The 14,830-nt window shown below is 43.4% G+C and overlaps 1 protein-coding gene and 1 long non-coding RNA gene across 5 annotated transcripts in view; one reads left to right on the top strand and one right to left on the bottom strand.

Moving 5' to 3' along the window:
* GARNL3 (GTPase activating Rap/RanGAP domain like 3) overlaps positions 1 to 14,830 on the top strand; it is a 148,185-nt gene that overhangs the window by 11,761 nt on the left and 121,594 nt on the right. For 3 of the 4 annotated variants that reach the window (XM_081281952.1, XM_081281951.1, XM_081281950.1), the window contains exon 2: positions 1,644 to 1,814. In XM_081281952.1, coding sequence (XP_081138078.1) covers positions 1,644 to 1,814 — 171 coding nt within the window. Of the gene's footprint in view, positions 1 to 1,616; positions 1,815 to 14,830 lie in introns of all 4 variants that reach the window. The other variant, XM_081281953.1, reaches the window with a different exon arrangement.
* Positions 1,691 to 3,907, bottom strand: LOC308642733. The gene is made up of 3 exons (XR_014020626.1): positions 3,474 to 3,907; positions 2,864 to 3,116; positions 1,691 to 1,812 (listed from the first exon to the last, which is right to left on the bottom strand). It is a non-coding gene; the product is annotated as an uncharacterized lncRNA (long non-coding RNA).

Below are 14,830 nucleotides of genomic sequence, written 5' to 3'. Positions count from 1 at the left end.
ATGTGCCACCAGAGAAAGGGCAGGCACATCTCAGAGTACATTTCTCAGGTTATCCCATGAGCAACCTATTTGTTAATTCCACAGCATTGACTCTTTACATACTAGATGTAATTACTCTTAAAATATGTGATTTTTTTTCCTTTTTGGCTCCAGTGTTGCCAGTCTAAGCCTTTATATGATTGTTCTTGGACATTTTAAACTGGAAATTTGATAAACCAAGTAGTACTGGAACTATCCCAGTGATGGTCGAGAGACCCACATTGTTCTCTTAAAGCATCTTAGACATAACTTCCTGTACTAAACCAATATTGCCTTTTTTTTCTAAATAAGTTTGTGATTGTTTAAATACTCACTCTGAACTATATTAGTCCACTTTTCTTTTTTTTTTAAAGAGAGAGAGAGAATTTTTTTTAATATTTATTTTTTAGTTTTCGGTGGACACAACATCTTTGTTTGTATGTGGTGCTGAGTGAGGATGGAATCCGGGCCGCATGCATGCCAGGCAAGCACGCTAGCGCTTGAGCCACATCCCCAGCCCCCAAGTCCACTTTTCCTTACTATAACAAAATACCTGAGACTGGGTAACTGTATAAAAGAAGAGGATTTCTGCCACGCGACCAGTGCTGGCTTCATGAAAGAAGGTTCGGATCATAAGTAATTGCCAAGGAGTTTTAAATTAAAGAGACAAGACTCTCATTACCTTTAATACCAGCTCCGAGATGGCTTCTCCTAGCTCCCACCTCCAGCCACCTAATGCAGTGGCGAGGTTTACAGAAGAGACTAGCGAGAAAGAGAGAACACGCCAGGGAGTGGGCTTTTATTGGGGAACAAAAAATTCCAGGGAAAATCCCACCCAATGAAGGTTAAGAGGGGCAGCATCCCAAGGTCAGGGGCGACAACTGGGTCTTCAGGGCAGTGGCCAGGCACGCCTCTGCACGGACAAGCCCTCGGACCTGGGAAAGGGTGGGGAAGGCTCTAACACAGCTGTGTCTAAGCGCCTCTCACCCAGCCAGGGAGGTAACTCAAATCACGTGCGAGGATGGCCTCCCACAAGGATTATTTTGGTTTATAGTTCTTCTCAAAGGGTGAGGACCATTTCTGATGATGGCCAACTTGTTGGGATTGTCCCAAGGTGGCACAAGATGTCACATGGCAAAAGATAGGGAGTGTACATGTGTGTCTGTGCCTCCTCTGGTCTTTCTGTCTTTTTACAAAGCCATCAGGATTCAATCATGGGGGCCCCTCCTAGATGACCCTTTCTAATCCTAATCACCTCCAAAGGCCCCACCCCTAAAATAGCAGAATAAGTCTCCATCCTCTGATTCCTCACAGTGGGGACTCAATTTCAACACATGAACCCTTGGAGGACATAGAATGTCAAAACCAGAGCAAGATTCTGCTGACTTGACATTGTAGGCAACATAACTTATTGTTCAGGGATGAGATAAGATTTGGACTGTTCTGGGCAGCACCCCTAGCCCCAGGGTCCCTGAGCACCACTCTGCTGTAAGGTCCTGGGCATGCTTGGCATCCCCTGCTCCTGGCTTATGAACAGCTGTCCTGGGAGGAAGAAGACAGGGCAGGCTTTGGTGGGCCTGTGTTCTTGTGTTTCTCAGAGCCTTTCCCAACTTCTTCTGCTTCAGCACAGCAACGCAGTCTCCCGGCCCACTGATGGAGCCGCTGACCAAGGGGTCATGTGGGAGTCAGATGGCACAGACCCTCCTCTGGAAAGCAAAGTCGTCTCTCTCCTTTGGCATCCAGTCTCTTCAGACATGGCCAACGAAAGACCCTGAGCTAGAGTCCCAGGTCAACCTGTAAGTAAGTAAAAAAAGCAGGTCTCAGTTTGGGGCCACACTCGTTTTAACATGAAATCCTTTAGTGCATAGGAGGAATATCTGTCAGGGGAGAGTGGGAAGGAAAGGGGTGTGGGTGTGATCTTGGAGACTGTATTTCTATTTTCCTTTTTTGGGTACTGGGGATTGAACTTTGGGTCACTCGACCACTGAGCCACATCCCTAGCCCTATTTTGTATTTTATTTAGAGATAGGGTCTCACTGAGTTGCTTAGTGCCTCACAGTTGCTGAGACTGGCTTTGAACTTGCGGTCCTCCTGCCTCAGCCTCCCAAGCCCCTGGGATTACAGGCTTACGCCACTGAGCCTGGCATTGCATTTCTATTTTTGATGATGTCTTATTTATCTATTTATTTAACAATATTCATTGAACACCTCTAGCAAGCCCCATACCAATAGAATATGGAAGAAAAGAATTCTAATATAATACAGAAAAAATATAAGAATAACTGTATAAATGATATGTTAAGTCCATTAGGGTGGTACTGTGTTTTCCTGTATATTCCTGAACCACAACAGGCCTTTGCTAGAATATGTGATATTTGTTGGATGAATGAATAAGTACATGGATATAGAAAATCCTATAGGACAGAAGTGTTTAGATCTCCAGGGAAATCAAAGGCAACTAGCTAGCATATATGATTGATTTCAAAACAAAGGAAATGCTTCATCTATTCAATGCAACAAATATTTATCTATGCCTACTGTGTCCAGTGCTTTTGTGAAATCAATTCCTGGCTGGGGATATGGATCAAAATCACCTGTGAGGCCTGGGGATGTGTAGAGCACTTGCCTAGCTCCTGTTAGGCACTGTGTTTGATCCTCAGCACCACTTAAAAATAAACAAACAAACAAAAAAAGGTATTGTATCCATCTACAACTAAAAATATTTTTTTTTTAAAAATCACCTTTGGAACCTAAGAAACAACTCTGGCCTGAGGCCCACCCCCAGGGGTTCTGATTCAATGGATCTGGAGTGGGGGGAAGAGGACCTGTTCCCCAAGGAGCTCACAGAGTTCATCCAGAGAGATGGACAAGTAACCCCCATGGTGCTAGAAAAGAAGCACCTATAAAAACGCTGATGGAAGAAGTAGGCTCCTGAGAAGGGGCAGCAGCTGAGCTCGGCCTTGAGGTCAAGCCCAGCCCAGGTCGGGCAGGAGATGAGGGAAAAGGCCACTGTGAACTGAGGAAAGCCCCGTGGAACCTTCATCCTTGAGAGCTGTTGATAGACGTTCTCCCAGCCATTCTCAGCACATAGCAATCACCTAGGGAGAATAATGAACAGAAGTCTGCACTGTACCTCCAAAATTTTGAAGTATAGGATGGAACACAAGCACCATTATTTTTAAAAAGCTCCCCAAGTGGTTCTCATCTGTGACAAAAGTTGAGAAAGGCTGCGTTAAAACGTGACTCTCCGTAATTAAATACAAAATAATAACGAAGCCCTTAAATGCCTAGCAAAGGGATCTGAATTTCTATTGAGGCAATGGGAGCCGCAGAGGGCTTTGACGATCTTAGAGCTAATGCCCTCTGAAACGTAAAAGGTCCACTTAGGGTAGGTCGATTCGCGATCGTGAGTCTCGTGGCTTTTCAAAGCCACTCCCCTGCCGCCCATAAATTACCTCTTAGGTGAAGTGAGAACAGACTTTCCCGGTGATTTGAAACAGAACTCTAGGAGGTCAGTTAATGTTCAATTAAGGAGCAAAATGCGCCTGCCAAAGGGCTGAGCCAGAGGAGAGGAAATCCAGGCAGGGCGTGGGCTCCCACCCGCGGGGCGGCGAGAACGCCGACCTTCCTGCCTTCCGTACTCATTGGAGGCAGGGGTTTGGGTGCCGAGCATTCGCGGGTTACCCGAGACCTTCCGCCTGAACTCGGCGGGGGCTAGTCCTCACTGCGGGCCAGCCAGCTTGGCCTCCTTCGTAGATTGGGAGACTGCGAGCCCCACCGTGCACCGCGCGGGTGACGTGTGAGGGGCGGGCAGCACTCCAGGAGTCCTGGGCGGGTCCCTGGTGATTGGCGGCCTCAGGGCTGACTTGGCTGCGGGCGGAGCGGGGGCACTGCCTGTGTCCCTGCGGGAGCCTGTGGAGCCCGAGGAGGTGTGTGCTTTTGCTCTTTAAGCTCACCTGGCGGCACGTGAGAATGGGCCTGTTGGACCAGGCTGGGGGCACAGGCTGGAATTTGCCGGAGCCAACGTTGAGTTCTTTGGAAAACAAGCTAGAAAGGTGTTTCTTTAAGAATCTCTCATTCATTAAGTTACCCATTCAACAAATATTTATCTATCGCCCATGTACAGGCATTTCCCCAAACATCCTAAATGCGTTTTCTCCTTTAGTCTTCACAAATGAAAAAAAAAAAAAAAAAAAAAAACAAACCAATGAGGCTGCTACTGTTATCCCCGCTGTACACTTGAGAAAGCTGAGGCAGAAAGGTTAAGAGAGTTGTCCAAGACACACAGCAGGGATTCGAACCTAGGTTTGTCTAGCTCCAGTGCCCATCTCTCAACCCCAGAACACTCAGGTGTGCAATCAAGGTGTTTATGGAATGTCACTGGCCACAGGAGGGCATTTTGGTACTGTCAAGTGAAGAATCTTATAGTCCAGTGCTGTACAACAATGAAACTGACCAAGCCAGATCTGGGCCTTGTGCCAGGTGCTGGGGATGCAAAGGGGACTTATAAAAGTGTTGTTAGCTGGGACACTCCAAAATTTCTCAGTGGAAAGAGCACTTGAAGTTGGGGAACTACCAGGTAGAGGTGTGGGGAGACCTTGAAGAAATCTGATTTGGCTGATGCTTCTTGGGGAGTGGTGGGCAGTGAGCTTTGGTGGTTGGGTACAGCCATGTCATTGCGGGAATGGGAACCCCTGGCCTTGACACTCTAGGCAGGGCATTGCACAATTAGAATTGCATATTGGAAAGAAAATAGTGTCAGGGGACAGCTAAATTGCATTTAGATGAGTCTGTTGGCAGTGGGGACCAATTAGAGTAGGAGACGAAAGTTCTTGTTGGGGCAGAAGGGATAGGCTGGGCTTAGGAATATTTCAGAGGAAGATTAGAATGGACTTGATAAACCTGTGTCTTGACATAAAGTAACATCTCTGCTTTAAAGGAAATGAGAATAATGTTTATTCTGAGCCAAATGTGAGTGACCATGGCCTAGGAACATGGATTTGAGTTATTCTGAATGACATGTTCCACTGTGGAAGAGGTTGCATGAACTTTTTATAGCAAGAACAAATGTAAGTCATAAATCAATGTGTTTACCATTTACACTGGTAGGAGCATCGGGTAGGAGAGCTGCAACGTGGCAAGGCATTCTTCTCTGTGGGTTTCAGATATTAGAGCTTCTCCCACCCCCTATCCTGAGTACTGGGGATTATATCCAGGGGCACTCTATCACTGAGCTACATCCTCAGCCCTTTTTATTTTTTTTATTTTGAGAAAGGGTCTTGCTAAATTGTTAAGGCCTCACCAAATTGCTGAGTCTATTCTTGAATTTTTAATCCTCCTGCCTCAGCCTTCTGAGTCATGGGATAGGTGTGTGCCACCACACCTGGCTATTTTATAGCATTTTTAGCTTTAGGGTTAGAGAAGGCTAGAGGTCTGCTAAGCTTAGCTATGCATTCTGAGAAGCTAATCTACTAGTCATAAGAATGTTGGGTCAGATAAAAAGTTAGATAAATGGCCATTAAAGGGCCTAAATGTATAAATGCTACCAAGTCAGATTGTTTTTCTCTTGCTACCTGCACCTCCAACCTTGCAGCCTGCCTATCTCTCTACCTGTTGACTCCTTGACTCCTGCTGTCCATTTTCTACCATGTCACAGGCCATGTCATATGCCACAGGCATCCTGGGTGTATCTTGCCAGCTTTGTGACTTGAGGGACATCTTCCCCATCCAGGAAAAGGAGCTGAGGAAGGCCTTGAGTTGTCCATCCTGGCTTGTGGATCTCTGTCTGCTTCTTCTGGGATGTGTCCTTTATTCAGGCAGATGTGTTAGTTCTTATTGCAATGGTGAGCTACAGTAGCCATGCAAAAGAAAAGGAGTGGTCAGGAGGCAGGAGAACAGGGCTCTAGTGGGTTGTGAAAGCCAGTGGAGGAGTGTCAAGGAGAAGGGGAGCAGTCTGTGGCCAGTCACAAAAATAACTTCAGAAATTTTGTCAAAAAATGGATCATGGAACCTGTTTAATTAGAGTCCCTAGTGGTGGGACTCAGGAATCTGGCTGATGGTGTCGAATGCAGCAGAAAGAAAGGTCAGGGACCAGAACTAAAAGCTGACTATAAGCTTGCTGATCAGGAAGCCTGGGGAACTCTGAGACCCAGTGGCATGGGGCAGGCTGAGTGCAAGACCCTGAGGCATTTCTCACCTTTCCTAATGTGTAAACTTGGCTCTGGGCTATCAGTGACCACTTGCAAGAAAAAATTTCTAGTATTGTAGCAAAGTAAACATATCAGAAAGATGGTCATTCAGGGCCATCTGCCTTAAAAAGATGTCAGCCAGGAGAGGAAAGGACAGAAAAAAGTTTGAAAATGTTTTAATCACTTCGGAATAATCTTCTAATTCTTGTTTACATCAGCCTTTCTTATGTTCAATTACAACATGTACAATAAAGTTAGATTTCTTAAAAATCCTATAATTCAGACTCAATTCCTGTCACTAAGCTGAATTAGTAATAGTTTATTTTTTTTATCTTTGAGGAAAATAGTCAAGCATTCAAAAGAGTTTGTCAGAGAGCATAAGATTAGGCAATTTTTTATTTAAACCTTTTTTTTCAAAAATACCCTTCAGAAACTTCGAAAGATCTCATTTGTTCCTAGTTGAAGAGCCACTTTGTTTTAAAGCAGAGTGATGGAAAGTAAGCTTTTTGGCTTACTGTTAGAGGAATTCTATCCTGCTAATCTTGTGTTACCATGAAGAAATTTCTCCACTTTTCTGGGGCAGGGGCAAAGTGGTTGGGTAGCTAACCTGTCCCCTCCCCACTTCCTCTCTCCCTCTTGGGATCTGCTTGCCCATGGAGCTGGTGCCTCATCTCACCTCCTATTTCCATTTGGAAAATACACCTGAGTCTTCTAGAAGCTGGTGTAGAGGCCTGTCTGTCTCTGTCTCCTGCCAGAGCTTGTCAGTCATGAGACAGCAATTCCCCTGGCCACCATCTGGGCAGCCGTCTGCCCCTCTACAGATCCAACTCTCCCACAAGAGGGTTGCTCCAGGTCTGAACATGGAGGACACAGTAGGAAGCCCATTTGGCTGTAGGACTGGCCTCTTTTGCCAAAGAAACACTGATGGTAAGGAAGTTCATGTTTTTATTCCCATTTGTTTGATTCCTGTCGCTAATTCTCTACTGATTCCAAACACAGAGGAGAGAGGGATTGATTTTTAGTAAGCTCCCAAAGCTTCAACAGTTGTGAGGTAGGCGGGGATATTGTGCGGTGGGTCTGCTTCTTTATTCCCTTGTTCTTCCCCATCTGAATGGAGTCCCCGGCTTGTGGAAAGTACACACCAAGTATTTATTAAGTGTGAGTTAAGAGTAATAAAGCAGAGATGCCAGTGGAATGCTAAAGCAGACACAGTGGAGATAGAAAGGGGACAAGGAGCAAGAAACTGAAAGACGTCACAGGATTCTATAAACATGGTCATATGCAAAAGTGCATGCTCAGGGTCATGCATTGCAGCAGTATTAGTAATGGCAAATATCAGAAACCATTAACTGGGGAGTTGGTTCAATACAACATGATATAGCTATTCAGTGGAATACTACACAGCCATGAGAAAGAATACAGGAGCTTTTTTGGTACAGATTTGGAAAAATCACCAAGATATGTCAAGTGGGAAAAAAAAGAACAAGATCAAGGAGGAGGATTGTACATGCAATTAACATTCATTATCCATGGGGGATTGGTTTCACACCCCTGCAGGTACCCAGACCTGTGGGTTATGTGAGACAGTGTGGTTCACTACATTGCCCTTCCATATGCTTCACATCACCTTGATTTTACTTATAGTATCAGTCAATACTGTGTAAATGGTTATTTAGGGAATAATAATAAGAAAAAAGAGTCCTTATGTGTACAGTACTGATGCAATTTTTTCCAGATATTTTTGATTTGTGGTTGGTTGAATCTGCAGATGTGGAGCCTGTGGATACGGAGGGCTGACGGTAATACACTCCCATTTGTGTAAGCAGAGGGGAACATGTATTGCCCTTTCCTTGTAAGTGCACACATCACCTCTGGAAGATACACAGGAGCGGTCCAAGTTGCCTGTGTGGGGCAGGAGGGGGGCAGGTTTTCCCCTTGAGGTGAGGTCTGTGTGCTCTGAGTTTTAAAGCAAGCAAGTGTGTTGTTCCTTTGAAGAATGAAACACAGGTACACAGATACAGTCACACAATTTTCCAAAGGGATATGGTGGCCGGGAGCTATCGCAGGGCTTGGTGACTGATTAGCTGTTGATTTGAGAGAACACTGGAATGTTCCCAAATGGCTGGGAGGAGTCAGGAGGAAATCCGGTTTGGGCTGTGTTGGGTGGGTGGGGGGGCTTCTGGGGCATCTGTGGACTGTGTCCAGAAGCCAGATGTCTGAGCTTGCAGGTGGGGAGAAGGATCCAGTTGGGTGTTTGACTGGGAGCGTGATTAGCATTGAGGTGCTATTAGAAGGCCCAGGAGCAATGAGGCCCCAGGAAGGGAGGTGGCCTGAGTTGGAGAGGAAGGTAGATGGTAATCATTCAAGATAACATGGAGTTAAAGATGCTGCTGATAGACTGAGGCACACGAAAAGGACCCATTTGTTGTGGCTCCATGTGACCTAAAATCAGGAAGGAAGATGGCCTCGCTCTCTGCAAGGACATGCTGGCCCCTTTCTGGACTCACTGTTGAGCTCCGGGTCCCCTGCAGGAATAACAAAGCAATCAATTTTCCCCAAGGAAGTTATGCCATTACTAAGAACTGTGTTCCTTTGACTATTCTAGTCTTCAGTTCTCTCAAATTTTATATTCCTCAGGGACCAGCAACCCATTTTTGGTGCTCACCTCAACTCAAAGTACAGTACAGACACCAGAAGGACACACTATAAATAGTGATTAGGGAGTATCATGCCTTCTGATCAGTACTTTCAAGAGGCAAAGAGCCATAGTTTGGGTGGCCCTGCCCTAAATTCACCTTAGCCAGCACTCATCTTATAAATCCCATTTTGGCCTCAGAAACAGGCTGGCTGTTCTTGTGTCATCTCCTATGATAGTTAAAGTTCTTAGTTAAGGGCTTTTGCCTCCCGGGGCTCTGGGCATTTGGTGTATCTGTCTCCCTTCTCTTGCCATCTCTTGCTTTCACAGTTTCATTTTCTTAGGAGACTATTTCAGAGTCTGAGCAGCTTAGAGATTAAACATTTTAGATCTTTCAGAAATGTAGTTTGACCTTGAAAGCACAAGTAAACTGCTTTTCTTCTACTCTGGGGTCTGAATGTGCCTGGAGGAAAACAGCAGAGATAAGCTTGGCTCTAACTTGGTCCACAAAATTAAAATATGACACAGAAGTCATTTAAAATGTAGCCCAGGGCCTTGCCCCTGTTCTGGGTCACCTCAAGGCAAAATTCATGTCAACTCCATGTGACCTAAAATAAAAAGCATTTACTTTTATGTTCAAGACTACATTTTTTACATATTGCTATTGGCTATAAAAGGTCAGAATAGGCCACCCCACAATATACCTTGGCATGAAGGTTATTTGGGGCTGAAGACAGTTGAGAAAAAGCGGACATGGGAAGCTCCCTTCCCTCCCCATGTGTACTCCCAGAAGCAGGGCACCATTTCTCTCACCTGCACCATAAGAAGAACTCTTCTCACCAAACCCAGAGAAGCCACCAGATGAGTCCGCAGAGACAAACCCCATGACATAGCCCTTGTCTGGCCATCGTTCCCCCATATTCACCTTCCCATGGTTTTCTACCCCTAGAAGCCCCACGGTTTATCACCTTTTGTTAAAGTGGTGGATAAGTCCCCAAGTCTACCTGTGTCTTTGGGTTTTCATTTCTTTTCTGTGGAGCGCCCTTGTACACCAAGTTAAAAATAGGATTTGTCTGCCTTCTGTCCTGTTGATCTGTCTCTGTCAGTTTAATTTTCAGGCTTCAGGTACAGAAAATAGAGAACAGGTTTTCTTCCCTGATAAGCTATATTCCCAAAGGGAGAAAATTTTAGACTAGAGCAAATTCTAGTTTTCCACAAAGAAAGTTTTTTCTTCTCTGTGTCATTGATGCTCAGGTACACATATTCCTAAAAAGAGGTGCAAATGTACATCCTCCACTTATTTAATATTATCAGTATTTATTGAGTTAATTCATATCATGCCCTTTTGTTGGCACTGAGACCCATTAAGAAGAAGCTTTTTGCCAATGATCAGAGAATGAGTTACTAATAGTTTAGACAGAATTATGTAAATATCAGAAAACATTTATACATATATAATTTCTCTAAACATATAGATATTAATTTACTAAAGTTTTGGGTTAGAGTTCCATATTTTCTTTGTATGACTTTTTAAAATTTTCTTTTGTTGAACTGTAATTTATATGAAAAAATATTGGGATCTTAAGTATACAAGTTGGATGAGTTTTGATAGTTGTAGTTGATTGACTTTTTATGTAATATCACTCATCCCACTTACTTGACTTACCTATTTATTGAAAAACACCAACCTCTGGACATAGGAAATGCCACTTCATTTCGAGCTGGCAGCTCATGAGCCGAGTTATAAAATGCCCATGGCATTTTCCTTGTTTATTCATATTGCTGGCATTGTATTAACCTCTGAAATGAAATTTTTGAGATTAACCTGAAGCAATATTTACAATATTTTTATGTCTCACTCAAAAACAAATTTCGTGAACGTAATGCATCTCACTTCAGCTACCAATGGGATCATGATCCCAGGGATTGTCTAACCCTAGGGAAAGAGATGAAGTGGTCAGCGTGTTTGCTGTGACCCTACTTTACACACTTACGCAGGAGAGCTGGCCTTAACCTTTCAGGTCACTCCCAGTCTCCTACTAAAGACAGAAAACCTAGAGAAAATGGTGGCTGTCACACATTTGAAGGACTTTCCTGCAGACGCGATCTTAATACTATTTGCTAGCTGGCTTCCCTTCACTCGTTCATTCATTCTTTCACTTATCCATCAGTCAACTAAACCCTTCCAAGAGCTAACTTTGTGCAGGCCTTATGTGAGGTGCTAAGGATTCAGCCAGCGAACCTACCATTGTGAGCTCTTCTGATCGGGAGGCAGATGTTGACCAAATATCCTCTTCGTAATCCCTAGTCTAGGGGAAAGCTGCCAGGAAGAAGTTTGGAGAGGACATGCAGGGTCCAAGGCAAAAAGAAGTTCAGCAAGTGGAAGTAAAAGGAAGGAAGGCAGCGAGCGAGGCTGGAGGGCTGGGAGCAGGAGTAGAGCCAGACTAGACAGGTGGCCGGGGGTGTGTGAGCGACGGTGAGGAAGTTAAGGAAAAATGAAAGGGTGTAGATGGAGGACCAGCTGGTGGAAATTAAGCTGTGATGGATTTCAACTCAATATAGAAATACAAACTGTTTAGCAGGAAGAAGAGAGAACCTTGGGGCATGGAGTGTTTCATATCACTAGTAGCGGGTAAGGGGAGACTGGAGAGGATGCCCTAGCACAGATAATAAGTTGGACACCAGATGGTCCTAAGTCTGTGGCCCTGAATGTCTCAGAAGTCTCTTCCCACTAGTCAAGGAGGCAGAGATGAGATGATTTCCTGGGATTTTGTAGGAAATGCCTTTCATTGGCATCTCGTGGGTGAGAAATGAATCTATTTGCGTTTCTCAGACTGGCTGTAAGAGAATCGCTGATGTAATGAATTTTGGCTAAAAATACAGGTATATAGATCCCACTCCTAAAGATGCAGATAAAAAAGGTCTGCAGTAGGAACTGGGAATTTACATATTTAGATTAAAAAAATTATAAAGCAAACTTTAAAAACTTTTGCAGGAAACAAGAAAGAAAATCTTTATGACATCATAGTGGTAAAAGATTTCTTAAAGGCAGATAAAGAAAGATCATAAAGGAAAAGATTGAAAATATTATACTAGAATTTTAGAACTTCTGTATGATTACATAGACAATAAAAGAAAAACAACTTACTGAAAGGGGATGTTTGAGATTTCTTAGCAAAAAAAAAAAAAAAGGTTGGTATTTAGAATATATAAATCCTACAAATCAGGAAAAGACCAAGAAAAACTAAAAAGGAGTGGGCACAGGATTTGGAATAGGCAGACCATGGAACAGGTAGTCCAAATAGTCAATAAGCATAAAAGAAATATCCCTTGGGCTACCAGGGGAATGCAAATTAAAACCAGACCTCAGTGAGATACCATTGTGTATCCTTCACACTGGCAAAATCTAATGTCTTACAACACCCAGTGCTGGCCAGGATGTGGAGCAAGTAGAGCTCATAAACTGTTCACAGGATGTGAATTGGAAAGGAAATGTTTCACTAGGGAGAAAAAATAATAATGCACACACGACCCTGCAGTCCACTCCTGGGGATATAATCTAAGGATGTGACTGCACCTGTATTCAAGGGGACATGTAAAATGATGTTTATTACAGTATTGTTTAAAAATTGAAAACAATAAAAATGTCTGGTAATAGTATGGACAAACATTGGGATATTGATACAGCAGGACACTGTAAGTGAATGAATTAGAGCCACAGGTAAACCCATGCACAACTCTCAAAAGCACAGTGTTTAACCAAAGAAAGTAGTTGCAAGAAGATATATATGGTATGGCATTCTTTTGTATAAAAATTTAAAACATGCTACATTGTATAATGTATTGTTTATGAATAAGTACATAAATATAAATATAAAAATGTAAAAAAAGCTAGGCATGGTGCATACCTGCAATGCCAGCTACTCAGGAGACTGAGGCAGGAGGATCCCAAGTTTGAGGCCAGCCTGAGCATCTTAAAAACACCCTGTCTCAAGATAAAAAAAAAAAAATAGAAATATTTGTGGATGTACAAATATGGTATTTTTATGGTATTTTCTTTATGGTATTTCTTTGTGGTTCAATCCCCAGTATGACAAAAAACAGAATAAAATAAAATAAAATTAGCAGGATGTACAAGCCCAGTTAACAACTATGTCAGGAGAGGGAGAGATCAAACAGGTCAGGGATAGGTACATAGGAATTCAAGTGTATCTGTACTGTTCATTACATAATTCTTTATTATTATTTATCTTGAAGTATTTCATAGTAAAACCAATAAGAGGAAAAAATCCAGATGATTCTGATAGAGAGCTAGGTTTGAGAACCAAGGTCTAGAACACGGCATCTCATGTTTCAGTGTTGGATGCGTCCCTGGAAGGTCTGTTAGAATGCTGATTCTGTTTCAGTGGATCTGGAGTGGAACCTGAGATCCTGCATTTCTAACAAGTTCAGGTGCAAGGAGCACACTGAGTAGCAAGGGTCAAAATGACCTTGGTGCTTCCTATAGTTCTGGCCACCTACAAACTGTATGTAAGTATGCTCTGGGTAGCGCGTCTCCCTTTAAGGTCTGGGTGCACATCCAAGCAGGTCTATGACTCCTAGGAGGGAGACTTTGAAAAACTAAGGAAGACAGATCTTGGAGGGATTTCCCCACAGAAGTAGATCTGCAGTGGTTAAAGGAGGTGCACAGCAACATATGTTGTCTGCTGAGTCTTTTTCCTTACATTGAGTTTCTGTTTAACATTTTTTGGTCATGCATTCATAGATGCCCAGGGAGCAGTGCTTCCCAAAGCAAATTCTACCTGAGCTTGAAAACCTAGCAATCTTAAGCTTACAAAAACGGAGAAGCCAGCAGATCCTCTGGAGAGGCAGGAGGGAGGGAGCAGGTGTGTGGACATTCCACTTTGCAGGAATCACTCACTGTATAGATACATCTCTCAGGTGTCCAGGTGGTGGGTCTTGAGCTGACAAGAATGTGGCAGCTCCCAGGCTTTGTGTACACTGGAGACCATCTTACCAGCTTCCTATAGACAGGTGTGCTTTACATGCTCAGTATTTTTGTTCCTGGGAAGTTCTGTGGACTTTGGATTTATCTCTTCCACTGCACCATAAGCTCTCTGAGAGCTGAGACCATGCATCACAGATTTAGCACCTGGCACAGTACCTGGTACCTTGTAGGTGCTGAGTAACTGTCTCTGAATGAGTAAAAGAACTTCAACTCTAGATTCTCCACAACCTCTCCAATATTTGGTGTGGTTGCCACTTTTTATTTCAGAAATATAACTTTGAAGGCATTGGTAGAGATCATTAGTGAGGGGAATCTTGCAGTGAATTACCATAAAACCATCAATACTAGAGAATCAGATAAATTCTAGAGCACACATGTCTTTGCCAGAAACTTAGTGGACACATAAATATTGTAGAAGGAATTCATTCCAGAATGTTAAACAAAAGAGGATTTAAATGGCTGGGCGTGATGGCACATGCCTATAATCCTAGTTACTCAGAAGGCTGAGGCAGGAGGATCACAAGTTTTAGGTCAGCCTGGGCAACTTATTAAGACCCTGCCTCAAAATCAAAAATTTAAAGGACTAGGGATGTAGCTCAGTGATAAAGTGTCCTTGGGTTCAGCCTCTAGAGAAAGTTTGTAATGAGAGAGTTAATTGAACAGCATGACATCAAATGTGTCTGAAGGTGCAGCAGGGAATATACAACCGGAGGTCGGGAGGCAGGGAGGTAGAAGAAGCAGAGATACACCTTCAGGTAGAGCAAAGGGGAGTAGAGCTAAGCATTTATTCATGATGAGTTTATTCAACAGATAGTTATTGATGATCTACTACAACAGGCACTCTGTAAGATGCATTGGGTGTGGTGATGGCCAAGATATGTGAAGTTTCTGACAATTAGAATAATTAGCATTTATTTAATAACTACTTAATATGCCACACATTGTGCTAAACACCTTATGATGTCTTTTAATTGCTTCACA

The sequence above is a fragment of the Spermophilus citellus genome (assembly GCF_964194105.1).
Source record: "Spermophilus citellus genome assembly, chromosome: 2".
Taxonomy (NCBI): Eukaryota; Metazoa; Chordata; class Mammalia; order Rodentia; family Sciuridae; genus Spermophilus; species Spermophilus citellus.
Note: the sequence above shows the minus strand (reverse complement) of the source record. Positions and strands in the feature narration are given on the sequence as shown.